The following is a 15,181-nucleotide window of genomic DNA, read 5'->3' as shown; positions in this document are numbered from 1 at the left end:
ACTCAGGGATGAGCACAGCCATCAGCTGCATTGCTCTTGTTCAAACTGCCTCAGTGCCAGAGGAAAGAAATATGCCAAATGGACTCTGGAGGACTGCAGGGAGCAACATGGCAATAAGTCTGAAATTTCTAAAAGGCAAACTTGGAGCTGTATTTAAAGCAAAAAGCAAACAAAGGAATAAACACACTGGCAAGAGCCATCATTGCCTTTGTAAAGGAAGTCAGGCTTCATTAGATTTCTTTCAATAAGCCACTTGAGACAGACAAGAAAGATCAAGCTCATCAAGTCTGAATGCCAAAAATATATTTAAACAAAAGCAGGATGAGGTAGGGCAGATAGGAACATCTTATGATGGAGTACAGATGTATTCCTACAGAAAAAGATAAATTCAGAGACCTATGGAGAGTAGATTATTTAAGCTTACTGGTAATTTCTAGTGAATACAATAATCTGTAACAGTACTTATGAGAGGCGATAAACAGTTTTAAAAAGGAAGTTTATCATTCACAGGAAGAAAAAAATAAGTAGATGTGTTAAATATGTAAAAGATGTGAGAAAGGACAGAAGAAGTTGAAATCTCAAACATTATAAAACACTGGGCATGACCTTCCTGGATATTTTTTTTTCAAACTACACTTAGTCAGTCTCCTTCATTTAACATGAGACAATCACAAAAATTGCTGCCTCAGGAATAAAAGAAGTTTAGTCTCCTAGTTTGGGACTTGCCAACATATCACAGCAGAACAAAACTGGTTCATTCTCCCATTGAAAAAAAAAAAATTCTCCTATGCTCAGCACTTTGTAAATTCTTTTGAAGCATCTATAATACCTCAAAAATATGTTAAGAAATAAAAGTCTTTCTTTTTTCTTCCTACTACTGACAGACAGATGGTGCTGTAACACCTAAACGTCCCAATGCAAAGGGCAGCATTTATTTAAAATTTAAATTTGGAAGAGTCAAGCCCGTTCATAACAATATGTGTAAAGCCTAATTTTTCCATAGAGGGAACATCTAACTTCCTTCATGTTGCCCCACTACATTTTTTCAGTCTTAATGACAACAACTTTTGAGTGCATTCCTGCAGCTTGCACTATCCTTTATCTCCATGTGTTCTGTGGAGAACCATCAATGTTGACCCACTCTAAAGGAGAGAATTCCCACTGAAACCACTACAAAATCTTTTGTTTTAATAAATAAGGACATTACTATTAAGTGTGCTGAAAAACACTTAATATAAAAGGATGTTCTAAGAGCCACAGAAGGAGTTTTTGATGCACAGGTTCTATAACAAAGCAGCTTTTGTTAAAACCACTGGTAAACTATGGAAAATATGGATCCAGTCAAGGATTAAAACGTTTCCCACAGTAATTTCTTATTATATACAGAAGCAACAATCATCTACAGAAACTACAAAAACCTCAAATACCTTTCCATAATTCTTTCAAGGGGTCTCAAACATTCCCTTTGACTTACAGGTATTCTGCCAGAATTGACATGCAGTCACTTTTAGTCACTTCCTCTGATACAAATAACATATTTCAACATTTAATGCTTAGTGCACCAAAGGGGAAAATATCTGGAATACAGAAGATTATGCATCAAGGGAAGCAGTGGATTTTGCCTTCTGCCAAGGAACAAAAAGCAAAAAGCTCCATTCAAGTCACTATTGGAACGCTTGCCTAGCCTTGCATCCCACCTCTGTCAAGGCAATACCAGGTTTAAGATTTGTTTCCCAGCAGGAGCCATGAAGTAAAACATTCTGTTTATTACCACAGCCTGTAAATTGACACTGAATAAGAATTAAAACTGTGAGGAAGTCCAAGTCTTCCGCATGAAAAAACATAACTGAACACAAAAGGGCAACAAATTTTACAGCAGCTGGAAATGCTAGATTTAATTATTGAAGAGAAATCATGCAGAGAAGTTAGCTGCCTAGCATGATTTATAACAAATGCAAAGGGAAAGTCATGTGAAATTCTCAGCTAATCAACAGAAACAGCCAATAACAAGAATGCCAGCACTTTCTATTTCTATGGATGACAAGAGTTGGAAAAAAAATAAGACCAAAATTCAAGGGGATGACACCCCTTGATGACACACAATCTCTCAAAAATGACACTTTGAGGAGGCAGGTTATTTTCCCAATTAGATGAGCAGTAACATTTAAATGAAAGAGTACCAAGTGGTTTGTTTTCCTCAGAATGAAGAATCCTTGTCCAGCCATTATAGAAAGTTTTCTGAAAATTATTGTGTGCCAGTCTCCACTGCTCTTTGACACACACCATAATGTACAACAATATGAATAGTTTTGTATTGTGCATTTTCCCCCATTTTACTAACTTTTCATGTGACTCTTCCATGCAAAAAAGCCCAAAACACCAAAAACAAGACAAAACACAAACATCAAATAAAGGAACCATGCTCCTGGAACAGTCATCAAAAATACTTTACTCAAGAACTGAGACTTGGTATCACAGAATTTTGCCTAAATCCATCCAAGTGCAAACCAAAGCTTCACTAGAAAGATGAAACACTGAACAGTTCATGCCTAAAAACCTTGCAGGTTTACTTATTTAGAATTCTATAAATATGTATATTCACCCAGAAGTACGTCAAGAGATTTACATAAGACAGGAGGTATAGCCAAGGAAATGGGCAGTTCTGTCATAAATTATAAAATAAAGTCAATTAGAGACCAAAATGCCCTCCCCCTCACACCAAATCAAATTATTCCCATAGGCCTGACTCCACAGCAGTCTGCACAGATAATCAAAGACAGTGAGAATCACCACATTTTTCAAGGTCATTTCTAGAAAATAACTTGGGTGGCAGCATGAAACTACCATAAAGGGGTTCCTCTTCAGGATTTTCAACTCTGTCAAACACCAATGGTGAGATTTTGAAAAATACCTAAGAAATCTACATATAAATCCAAAGGACAACGGAGAAAATTTAAGTTTATATGGAACTACTCCTTATACAGGTAGCAGTGAAAAGACACTTAAGTTTCAGAAAGAGAGAAAACTGCCAGGAGAAGGCACAAGTAGAATAGAAAATACTTCTTTTCCATTCCCTTCAGTTTAAATCTATCTCACCGAGGCACTCGAGATTTACTGTATGTCCAAAGTTACAGCAAAACAAGCCTGGAACAACAAGCCTAAAAAAAAGAAAACAAAACCCCAAAATCTCCTTGCCTCAGAGATTCTTCCCATGCTTTGGATCATCCCACCATATGGAAAGGGTCCCTCTCCATGTTCTTACCAATGCAGGGCCCCACGACACAGAGACAGAGCAAAGCCCAACCAGAGCTTACACAGCAAAGTTCACACGTGCTACATTTACTGCTGCTTCTCTGTCTCCTCCTGGATGGGAAAACATTGATAGGTGGAGATTTCTCAAAGCACTTCTGGAAGGAAAACATCTCTCCTGTATGGGCAATGAACTAAGAACCAAACAGAAGTGGCACCCCACACAACTTTTAAACTATCACCGGTCAAATAATTTCTTGCATCCCATTTCTAAGATGCAGTTTTTAGCACAGAAGTGCCTTTCCTGTATTACCTATTTTCCTAGGCTTTTCCTTCCCCTTAAAATGACCATCCTTACCCCATTTTTAACTGAATATATACAATTACACATAACTAGAGAGCTTAATTATGAAACTTGCCTCAATTTCCCATTGCTTTCTCCTGCCTGTATGTGCTCCAAATACCAGACTTCAGTTTTAAAAAGTAAAAGAAAATTTGCCTTTTACTTCCAAACTGTCCTTGCAACATAGAGCAAATCTCTTCAAAATCTGACTCAGATATTGCAAGGCTCATCTTCATGACTTCTAGAAATGGAGAGTTACAATCAGGTAGCAGTAAACATCCATAAGATCTTTAAAAAGAAAATTGGAGGTTGGATTTTTGCTGACCCAGTGTTAATATGGATTATTTCATATGCAATATGAAACACCATACTTGCAAGTCTGAATTTAAAAAAAAAATGGGTAAGAGTTCTTTCCTTATTTCTCATCTGAGAGCCTTTATCTCTCCTCAACCAGACTCATCTCCTTTCTCCATAGCACTCAGGGCAAAACTTTCTTCTGATCTGAACCAGACATGCCCATCCCAACCATTTCTTAAAAAAAACCTGCAACTAGTAATTTCCAGAAGCACAAAACACTTTTAAATGTGATCAAACCCACATTTTCACATACATAATTTTCCTGGGCTTAATCTTACAGAATCACTCCTCTGCTCACGTTCTTCAGCTATCACATCTTAAGACATGGATGGAACATGGAACACCACAATTTCTGATGGTTAACACGATTTCTGATTGTTACCTGCAGACTCAGATGGATACTCAAAGGAACACAACACTGACTGAAGTCTGCCACAGACATCAGGTTCTTTACACATTTGGTAGAATCCAATAGTTGTATATCCTTAGTTTCTACACCTGTGGAAGTCATGCTAGCTCAAAATCTTTCCAACAAGGAACAAAACTAAACTGGATAAACAGACCACTGATATCTGAGTACACCATTTTCCATTTAAGTTCCACCTGGTAAGTTAAACCTCTTGAGCCACCACCGCTGAGACAGGAGAGATTCAAACCAGCATCAGCTCAAAATAACAGCCAACTTTCATCCTAGAGACTTGTCACAGCAGAACTCAGAGCTATATTAAAAATGTAAGTTGATGCTCTGTTTAAATTTCTTCCAGACACCATAAAAGGTATCTTGAGGCTGAACTAGGGCTAAGAGTGCGGCTGTCACTGAACAACTGTATTCACAGAGAGCCTGTATTTATACGAGAGAACCCTTCATTTCTCTCACGTTTCCTACATACACGCCCCACTCTTTGCAAATAGTTTGCATCTGAAGGGAAAAAGTGGGCTGCTCATCTAATCAATAACAACATGTCATGCATGGAGCTTCTGCATAAATCCAGAGCAAAAGATGTCAAGCATGTCCCAGTCCAATGATTATCAGGCAACGGAGCAAAAGGATGCACTTTTCATCTCCACAGGACTGTCGCCAAACCCTTGATGTAATAAATGAAACATGCCTGCTATTTCACCATTGCAGAACGGTACTGTAGATACCTTCCAACATCTCTGTTTGCAGGAGGGGGTAACTAGCTCTAGATGAAGTGCAGATATGTTATTAGACAACGCACAGCTTGAATCCCGGGGCCAACGCAGATGACCTTTAGAACATAAGCACTGTCTAAGACAAATATGCTTTCATCTTTGGGGAGTATTTTTTCAAGTAAAGATTTAAGAGGAAAACAGTTTAGAAATATGTTAAACACAAATGTGCCTTCAATCTCTTAATGCTTCATTTTAAAACAAAACCACAAGTAATATCACATGTCAGAAGAAAAACAAAGTACTCTTTAAGTAGAATATTAGTGAATTGAGATTTAGCTTCATTTTCATTCATCCAATAATTAAAGCACAAGGAAAGCTGATATATAACGTAACCAAGACCCTAAATTGGAGGTTTGACCAAAGTGACTCAGAAAACAGGCTTGTATTTTTGTTTGAAGTAATACAAGTTTATTACAAAAACAGAGACCATCATTTCACTTTAGATTCCCTTAAGTGGGGTGAAAATATGAAAACATAACTAAACCACACTGAGACATGTAAAACATAGGGAGAATGGGTTTAGAGAGGGATTAGTTAAATAGCAGATGATACAAAACGATAAAAGAAAGTAATTTCTCATTTTTCACTTCACAGCCTGTTACCACTTATCTTCAGCAAAGTGGTTTTTTTCAGGCCTGTATCTTAACTGTGATGCTAAGCAGCTTTAACACATACAGTGATATTTGCTAAATGGAAAAGAGCAGCATTGGTATGATAAAATTCTTTCTCCTACAATCTATGGTGTGCAGATTTCAGCAAGTTCTGAGCTACTCTGCTCAGCCTGTTTTTCCATCAAAGTTAGCAGCAAACTTATCAAATCACCCTACAACTGCAAAGCACCATTCAGAGTGGAACCTCCTGAAGCCTGCAAAGCCCATATCACAGCCTGGAATCCTTATACACAGTGGGATGGTTACGCTTTTGTGTTTTGCTTTTTGAAACAAGATTTCCTTTCTTACCTCAAATTCAGCATGGCGGTTAATATCCTCTGCCCTCTGCCTGCTCAGGATAAATTCTGCTTCATTAGCCACTCGTACCAGATGCTCCTTCATGGTTTGACTCAGCAACCTGAGGACAGAAAAGATTTAGGAAATGCCTTAAGAGAATGAAGTCCAAAAATAAAAATCTGGAAATACAATGTATATATATGTAAATATGCTAGGCTCTTATGACTGACTTTATTGTCCTAAGAAAACAGTATAAATAAGGTTGGGGGGTAATTCTCTGGCAATTAGTAAAATAGTATTTCTATAGTAAACAGAAGTAAATATTAAATAAAATGTAAACACTCCAGACAGTCATTTGTTTTACCCGAAACAGAGACATATAAAAAAAATCTTTCACATCCACCACCATATAAAGTAAGCAGGTTTTGCATTTAAACACCCACAGTTAAAGCTCTGACATAATTGATGTAAAGTCTAAATTAAAAAAAATGCAATGCAATACAGTTTTTCCTCCAAATGCAAGATTGAAATTTTACGGTAAGTATACATTTAAGTAATATTTTCAGGATTATAAAACATTCTCAGTCTCACAAATGAAATGCTAAGATATACATTGTTACAGGTTATGTACAGAATAAAGCTGTAATTCAAACTGAGATTTCTGAGGCCTTCATAAACCCTGAGTTTATGAATGGCAGCTGAGCTGACAGATTGAATTACAGCCCAATTATTCTCTGAGTTCACATATTGTTACTAAAAACATTTCCTTTTTAATTAGTTACATTGGGATTCATAAAGTTGAAACTGGCTATACACGAGTCACACTGTTTTAGAAGGTGCATATTTCCACAGGATCACTCAAAGAAACACCAGATAAATCCATTACATGCTCTACGGATTAAATCTTAAAAATATCTGTTACTAAATCTTTTTTTGTAAGGTTTCCAGTTGTAGAAAAAAGAGTAGTAGAATGTAAAGTCACTTGCTTTCCTTGCACATATAAACTAAAGTTCAGAGTATATTAAAAGGCTTTCTTTACAACCACAGGATTTATTATTTAGGATGTCTTCTAATGCATCCAATGTTAATTTTAACCCAAATAACTTATTTATCTGAAATAAGGATCCACTTGTCTCTTACTGTATGTTTGAAAGAGTGATGCTTTGCCATCTCTTTTCCTATGCTTTCAGAATTCCACACTTGCAGGAGACTTGCTCCCATGAGAAGAAATTCAGAGGCAGAACAACACCTGAAGGTCTTTGTTCACTGCCCCTCTCATTCCAGAAAACTGCAGCACAGCAGCCACATGAGGCCACAAGCTCAGGAACCAGCCAAGTTGGTGGATTAGTCTCTCCCCATGGATGAAGTCTTGAAATAAGAAATATGCACAATTCACTGTTCAAGATGTGATTTCTCCTTCTGTTTAGGGAGGCTTGTAAAAAAGCCACTAGTTTGAAACCACATTACAAGCCCTTTTTTTTTTTTTTTCTATTTTTACTCACTGTTAGAATAGATGCAGCTGTTGAGCAACAAACATAAAATTCTGCCAATTTATCTGCATGCATTAGTGACAAACCAGCAACAAGGAACTGTATAAGCAATAGTCTGGGCAGATTCCAAGTGTTTTGTCTCTTTCTCCATGATCTTCAGTAGCACATTCAAATCTGACACATAAGCATTTAAATAAACTCTTTTTTATTGAACTAAGAACTGTTCAAAAAAATTAAGGGGATCAGAAATGCTCAGGTACTACAATATCATGTATTACAAGTTGCATGTAACACAGTTGGACAGTATTCCATTATTTTCCCTAAGTATGCCAATATCAATATCCTCTGCTAGCTTGATCAGACTTTGAAAAGTAACAGCTGTCCTCTAAAAGGTCTACTTTTAATCTAATTATACACTCCGAGTCCCACTTTTCTTTCATTTGTTTATGAAATCACTCTATATAATAATTGTCTTAACACTTTACAACATGGTTTTCCTTTTTATCTACCAAACACGGTAGATAACTGGTAAGCAGCCCAGCACCTGCTATGCATGTCCAGAAAGGATGGATGTGTTCCAAACAAAGAACTACATTCCCTCACACAGGAACAACACTGTCCAAACAGCCCAGAGGTGTACCTAGTGAAAGCAAATACACCTCAAGTTCCAGGAAGAGCTTTTTCTCCTATGGATCAGTGGTTTCTTCTGTCACCCTCAGCTCTCCTTGCTAATCCCACACACTTTCCTCACTTTCTCTATGATACTTCACACAGGGGTAGGCCAGGTAGATGAAACTGAGACATGATTTTTCTTTTTTTCTTTCTATTACATTCAAGAATTTAAATTTTAATCTTTCTTTTCAGTTCAACCTTTTCCAAACACTGCATATGCTCAGATTAGCTTTCTTATAACAAACAATTCAAGTTGCATTATCATCTAGGGCAGTGTGGAGTTCCTTTATGAAAACAGTATCCACATACAAGGCATACCACACATATTTCTATTTTGAATTTACCACTTAAGTATGGAACTTTGTAAAGTAAATATATATATCCTTACATAAATGTAATGATGGCATGATATAATAGAGGAGTCTGTAGCCATCAATAAAAATCAAAGGCAAATATGAGCTCACAGCACCTGTATAAATGAACACACTTCTGCTTATTTTAAAATTAAATTTTAATCACCTACTAAAGACAAATTTTGGGAATCTTGGCAGCTGCTAGTTTTCCATTTAAGGGAAACAAAAATGTTGAACAGAAACTTGTTAAGTGTAGCTCACTGCTATCAATAAAACAACTGTTCCCAGGTGAGCAGATCACTGCTGAAGCAAGGACAGGATTCCGACTCTTGCTGAAGAATTAGTTCTACTCCAAACCACAGACAAAACATTTTGTATATGAGGGAGAGCCTATAAACTTAAATTATCTAGATCAGGTAACTTTGAGAAACAAAGGCTTCCTTAAGAAAAAAATGTTTAGAAACACCTGATTCTCCTCACTAAGACAGTAAGTGGCACTTCACGGATTTAAAGGACCACAATGGTCCTTTCTGGTTCCTGCTTTGGTCTCTCATGAAAATCAATCATGAATGTCTTCCTGAAAACAGTTTCATTTCCTCCGTCGAATCTGTACATTCTGTTCACACTACAGGAGAGCTTCCAGAAAAATACTCTTTTTTTTTGTTTGCTTGTGAGGAGTTTTTTGGTGGTTTTTTGTTTGTGGTTTGTTGTTTTTTTTTAATAAGGCTTGAAGTTTATAGAATCATAAATTGGTTTCAGTTGGAAGGGACCTTAAGGATCATCTCCAACCCCACGCTGTGGGCAGGGACACCTTCCACTAGACCAGATTGCTCAGAGCCCCATCCAGCCTGGCCTTGAACACTTCCAGGGATGGGGCATCTGCAGCTTCTCTGGGCCACCTGCGCCAGACCAAAAAGACATTTTACACCATATTCTCCCATAAAATAGTTTTATAATAAGGAAATTATTATAAAATTCCCAAACCCTTTTTGTGCTTTTATCCTGATTTTTTTTCCCAGCAATTAGATTACATTAGTTCTTTCTCAGTTAAACAAAAAGTCCATCTAAAACACATTAAATACTTTTTTTTACAGCAAAATGACAGCTTTTCCCTTCTTTGAGTAAACAGACAGATTGAATTTTTTGTCTTTTCCAAAGTATGCACACCCAAGCTTAAAGATAAACTCAAGTCTAATAATTTCCTTCTTGCTGATGCTTGGTAATCCCTGTATGAAGGTCCACGGACCACACTTGCCTTATATTATCTCATATACCTGCTGATTTTTTTCAGTACTATTAAACACCAAAATGGTGTTGAATGTGCTGATTTACACTCCACCATCCTGACAGATTCTCTTCTTGCTTGTTCTTATTTATTACATGCTATTGAATTATTATTTTCCTGATCTTAATACAAGAAGAATGTGGATGGAGTGTGGATGGGCACATTTTGTAGAAGTTAGACAAGATTATTTATGAGTGCAAAGACTCTGGGTACTGGGGCTGCTCTTCTGCTTGCAGTGCACACCAGATTCGAGGTCTCAGACAAACTTTTCTTCCCAAGCACTTTTTTTCCAGACTGAAATGTTTTAAAACATGTGCTAAACTTTGAAAAGATGATCAGCCTAGTAAAAACAAGCAAGGGGATAGATTCCACGCTGGAAGTTAAATATATACTTGCATATTTTGCTGGGTCACGAATGAAGTGCTAAACCACTGAGAGAGGAGTTCCAGCCAAATACATGAGAGAGTGATTTTCATTGTTTTGCTGGAAAACTATGAGACACAGAAATAAAACTCCTCCTCCAATTTCTGGCTGCTGAATGCTTCGATAAGCAAGTAAAAAAGCTGCTCCTTATAACAGGGAAAAATTATAAGTAAAGTTATAATTTAACTTTACTTCCCTTTACAAGGGAAAAATTGGAAGTAAAAGAGACAAAAAATAAATGGAAATGTGCAAAGCAAAAGCAAGTGAGAGATTGACAAATTCTGGATTACTATTACTGATGTCTAACAAGTATCAGTTTTAGTCCAAGTATGAAAAAAGCTTCTTAGGTGACACTGGCAACATTTAGGCACAAATCTATCACAAACTACTGTGGGGAGAGACTAAGTTCCAGGTGCTCCACAACAGAGAACTCTGAGACAGCCAAGCAAGGTGACCTCTCCTACTTGCATTCCTTCCTCATAAACCTGGCATGTAGGAGATTCTCTGACTTCAAAAGGGGATATGTTCTACATGGACATATATGTGGACTTTCATGGGATCTGACTGTTCAATGTGCTAAGTAGTGGAATTACTGTTGCAAGGGCATTTTACAATTGCTTTGTGGAACATAGATACTATACTTTACAGATACTCTACTGAATTCTCAAAGAATATAGTTAGTCCATAACGTCTTAAAGACTGAAGTTTGAACAAATTTATTAACCTAAAATGGGAGACAAAAAAAAAAAAGGCACTCCAAAGCTGTGCAGACTTACCTAAATGCTTACTTGGACACACACTAGCATTAAATGAAACAGAAGTTTGAAAAGGCAGCTGAGAGAAAATCCAATATTTTCTTTCTTTGAGAGCCTCTTAGGACATGGCAGAGCCCATTGAAAACTGTTGTCTTCACTTTTCAAAGCCACTGCACAGTACTATTGGAGATGATTTCTGAAAATGTCCCATCAGATGGCAATAGTACAGTACATGTATGCACACAATACAGCACAAATACCTTCTTGTTACACTTGCAATAATTTATTTTTTAGAAAGCAGATGGTATCAAAAACTTTCCATATTAAAAAAATAAGTTTCAGAACTCCCAGGGGTTCAAAAGTGGTTGATGAATTTCCTTTTTCATAGACCCAACAAATTAATTATGTATTCTCACAAGCAAAACCTACCTTTGCAACATACACACCCTTCAAAACTCAGTGAAATAAAGAACTGTTTTTTCAAATGGTTGCGTCCACCACAGTAAACCTTAGTGCACACAAAAAAATTAGGTAGCATCAAGAACCCCACCCAAGTCAACTTATCCAGCTCTGAAACACATTCAGGCTACAATTCCTAACTTTCAGCACATTTAAAATGCTGTTTTAGGTCTAGCCTAATGATCTTATGCATTCAAATTTACACATTAACAAAGCTGCTTTTTCTTTTTTTAAACAAACCAAAACAATAACCTCAAGACTCAGAAAATAAATAATCAAAAATCTCTTTTACAAAACATACCACATAAACAGAAAGGGTTGTTAACAATCAAAAAGAAAGGAAATGTGGCAAACATGTCTTTTTTTCTTATGAAACAAGAGTGAGGTGCAGGTTCTATGTCATTAGAATCTCAGGACAAGGAGGCTGCAGCACAGGGAGCAGACTAGCAGTAATCAATTCTACTTTGGACCAGACTGCATTTATCATTTTTCTCCAGAGCCTTTTTTGGTCAATTATGCACAAAGTCTGACAGTTATCATCCATTTTTTCATTAATAGCTGTATTTTTCTAACTGTTTTTCCATCACAGTAGTTGCTTCTATGGCAACACAACCATCCAACATTCATTCCTTGAGAGTGACCGCAGTGTTGTGAGAGACAATTGAATGGGGCAGCCTACATCTGTCCCCTATTTTCCCTTTAGAAAGCATCCAAATAATTGGCCAGCCAGCTTGATTGCCAAGTATTTCAATATTAAAAATATTTGCATCCATGATCAGTCAAAAGCAATACACAGAATTTCAGACAAGGAACAGCAGGTGACATATGTTTAAATTTCGTTAGTACAGTTCTTAAATTCCTCCCCACCCACTCAGCTATAGAAATATAGATGATTACAGCATTCCAGATTTTATACTATTAGATCTTATAAGAGCATAATACTGTTGCATTTGGTTGTTTCTGGAGAGGTCTGGGACTTTTTTTTTGGTTGGTTGATGGAGTTTTTACTTGCTACAGATGTTAATTTTGCATTCTGTTTGCCTTCCTTCTTCTCCCAATAACTTCTGAATTAATTGTACGATTCCAACAAATACTTTTAATAGAAGGCTATAGTGTCTCAAAAACAATAATTTTAAATCCAAGGGAGCACAAAAGCCCTTGCAAGATTCCTTTGGGAAAAGAAAAAAAAAAAAAAAAAGCTGGTTTCAACTACACTGAAAGACCCATTAGAAAATGCCCTGATACAGAGGGGAGAATTTTGATTAGATTTCATTCCTCATTACACAACAAAGAACAGGGCAATAAAAAATGCTACAGGAAAACAAGCATGGATACACTTATGAATCCTTATGTTTTGGGTTGCCTTGTTTGAATAAGGATTTGAAAAAGCAAAGGTAAGGAGAGGAAATTATACATGGATTCTGCTAGTTTAATGAGTTCGTCTTTAAATCAAACATTCTGGGACTTTTTTTAGCAAATATTCATTTACAAGTGTATAAAAATGTAAGCATAGAACACTGTTCCATAATTCTTCAGATGGCCAAGAAAACTCTTCTTGAGAATATTAAAATCAAGCATCTTATAGAGTCTCTTCAACTGAAAATTGGAAAGAATAATTGCTGCAGCATGCTTAGGAGACTGATCCCTCAACCCCTGCCATGCCAAACCCATTATCACCCCAAAGGGGATAATAACTGTCATGCCTGCTCTCAAGCTCGAGTACGTTTGTTAGTGCCCTGACTGATACAGAAAACAAGATCCAGCATAAGAGATGCTTCACACTTAAGTGTGCTAATGAATCACAGCGACAGCAGAGGGTTTTAACCTTCACACAGCACAGGAGCTGCTCGCTAACCAGTCAGCTACAGGAAATCAGGCTCTAGCAAAAGAGCCATTTGTACATGCAAGGAAATAAAACAAAGCTGAGCTTGGTTTTTAGTTCATAAATAATAGCTCCACCATCTTGTGCATAAGAAGGAAACACAGTTAGTTCCAGGGTTCAAAAAAGGAATCCGTCTGGGCACCTCAGAAGTCTCCAAAGGAGAGGGCTGGCCATGGCAGTGAACTAGATCCCACCTAAAGGATGGTTCTGGTGAACAAATTCCCTTGTCAGTAAGTTGTCAGGTTCGGGCTCCAAAACAGACTCTCCCTAAAGGGAGGATCCAAAGGTAAAAGGCAAGCACAAAGAATGAAATCCAGACTGACAGAAGTTCAGCAGGCTAAGGAAAACATTTCACAACCTATCCTTCTGCTGCACAGATGGCTCAGTACATGGAGGAGCCATGGGTACAGGCAACTTTTTAACAAGGTTTCAAAGAGTATTAATAGTGTTCCCAGACACTACAATAACAGAGAACAATATTTACTATTGTTTATTAAAACCAGATTAATGTTAAATGTAGCAATGTATTGATGTATCTTTTGATGATGTATCTTTTACTGCACAGAAAGAGGTTATTCTTCAATACCTGCTCCTTTACCTTACATTCTGTAGCTTGCTGGATTTCTACGCTGGCTTTTTTCTTTTTACTATGCTTGTAACCTGGACTTCAGGCCTTCAGTTGTGTATTTCTGTTTTAGGCAGCTTTACAGTTCTGTATTTCCACACATCAGCCTCCTGTTCAGAGACTTTCTTTCAGTTCAAGACTCAAAACTTCACTGGGCACAAACTAATCAATTCTACTATACACATGAAGAGGGTGTGATCTACCTGGAAAGGCAGGGAGCAACTTTTCTGTGGAACACATTAGTTACTTGTGAACATGAAGAAATTCAGACCAACACATTCTGAATGCAGCACATACACTGCAGATCTTACGAGTCCCAGAGGCAAACTTTCTGCACATATTTTTGTCCAGGGAATCCTAGCCAAACACAGCAAGCCTAAATCTAAAACTTCCAACTGCTGAGAGAAAGAGAGGTACATTCATACCTTTCACATAAAAGCAAAAAATACATTTGAAAGCAAGTAGAAGAGAGATTTACATCTCCCCTTCTAGACTTCTTCCAGAAAGATTTTTCAGTCATCTTATTTGCTCAATTAAAAAAAAAAAAAAAAAAAAAAAAAAAAAAAAAAAAAAAAAAAAAAAAAAAAAAAAAAAAAAAAAGAAAAAACACAAAACAAAACAGTAGAACATACCTCAAGCTGGAATATCCTACAGCACCATTAGTCCAAAACATCTAGTAATAAACACTGGGAATAAAACTCTGATTTACAAAGACTATAGGGTGACCAAATTCCCCCCACCAAGGCAGTACTCAATAGCAATTCTGCAATTCCACAAATTCCAGGCAGTTCTTCCAGTCCTTGATTTTATTTACTGTAACTCTCACGTCATGGTGTCCTACAGAAATCCTTCTCTATCCCATCCTTCCCTGGTGCTGAACCAGTTCTGTCCTTTCTACAACTACTTGATCATATTTTCTTGTGCACTTGTAGAAACAACCTAAAATTCAGCTTTTATTGTATAACTATGCAGCTCAAGTCTAAATCAGTATCATTCAGATATTTTCTTAAGTTTCAATTAAAAGACTTTCGCTTTTGGAGTTTCTAAGACTATAATGCTATGGCAAAAATATACAAAAAAAAGCAAATAGAATAAAATACAAGGTTTGAGATGCTTTAGTCCAAGTGTTAGCATATGTGCAAGAAAA

At 36.8% G+C, this 15,181-nt stretch overlaps 1 protein-coding gene across 2 annotated transcripts in view; it reads right to left on the bottom strand.

The window, feature by feature from the left end:
* The window catches only part of LRBA (LPS responsive beige-like anchor protein), a 368,959-nt gene that overhangs the window by 232,095 nt on the left and 121,683 nt on the right, over positions 1 to 15,181 (bottom strand). For both annotated transcript variants that reach the window (XM_036381985.2, XM_036381986.2), the window contains one exon: positions 6,103 to 6,211. In XM_036381985.2, the coding sequence (XP_036237878.1) occupies positions 6,103 to 6,211 (109 nt within the window). The remainder of the gene's footprint in view (positions 1 to 6,102; positions 6,212 to 15,181) is intronic.

The sequence above is a fragment of the Molothrus ater genome, chromosome 4, assembly GCF_012460135.2.
Source record: "Molothrus ater isolate BHLD 08-10-18 breed brown headed cowbird chromosome 4, BPBGC_Mater_1.1, whole genome shotgun sequence".
NCBI classification, from domain to species: Eukaryota; Metazoa; Chordata; class Aves; order Passeriformes; family Icteridae; genus Molothrus; species Molothrus ater.
Note: the sequence above shows the minus strand (reverse complement) of the source record. Positions and strands in the feature narration are given on the sequence as shown.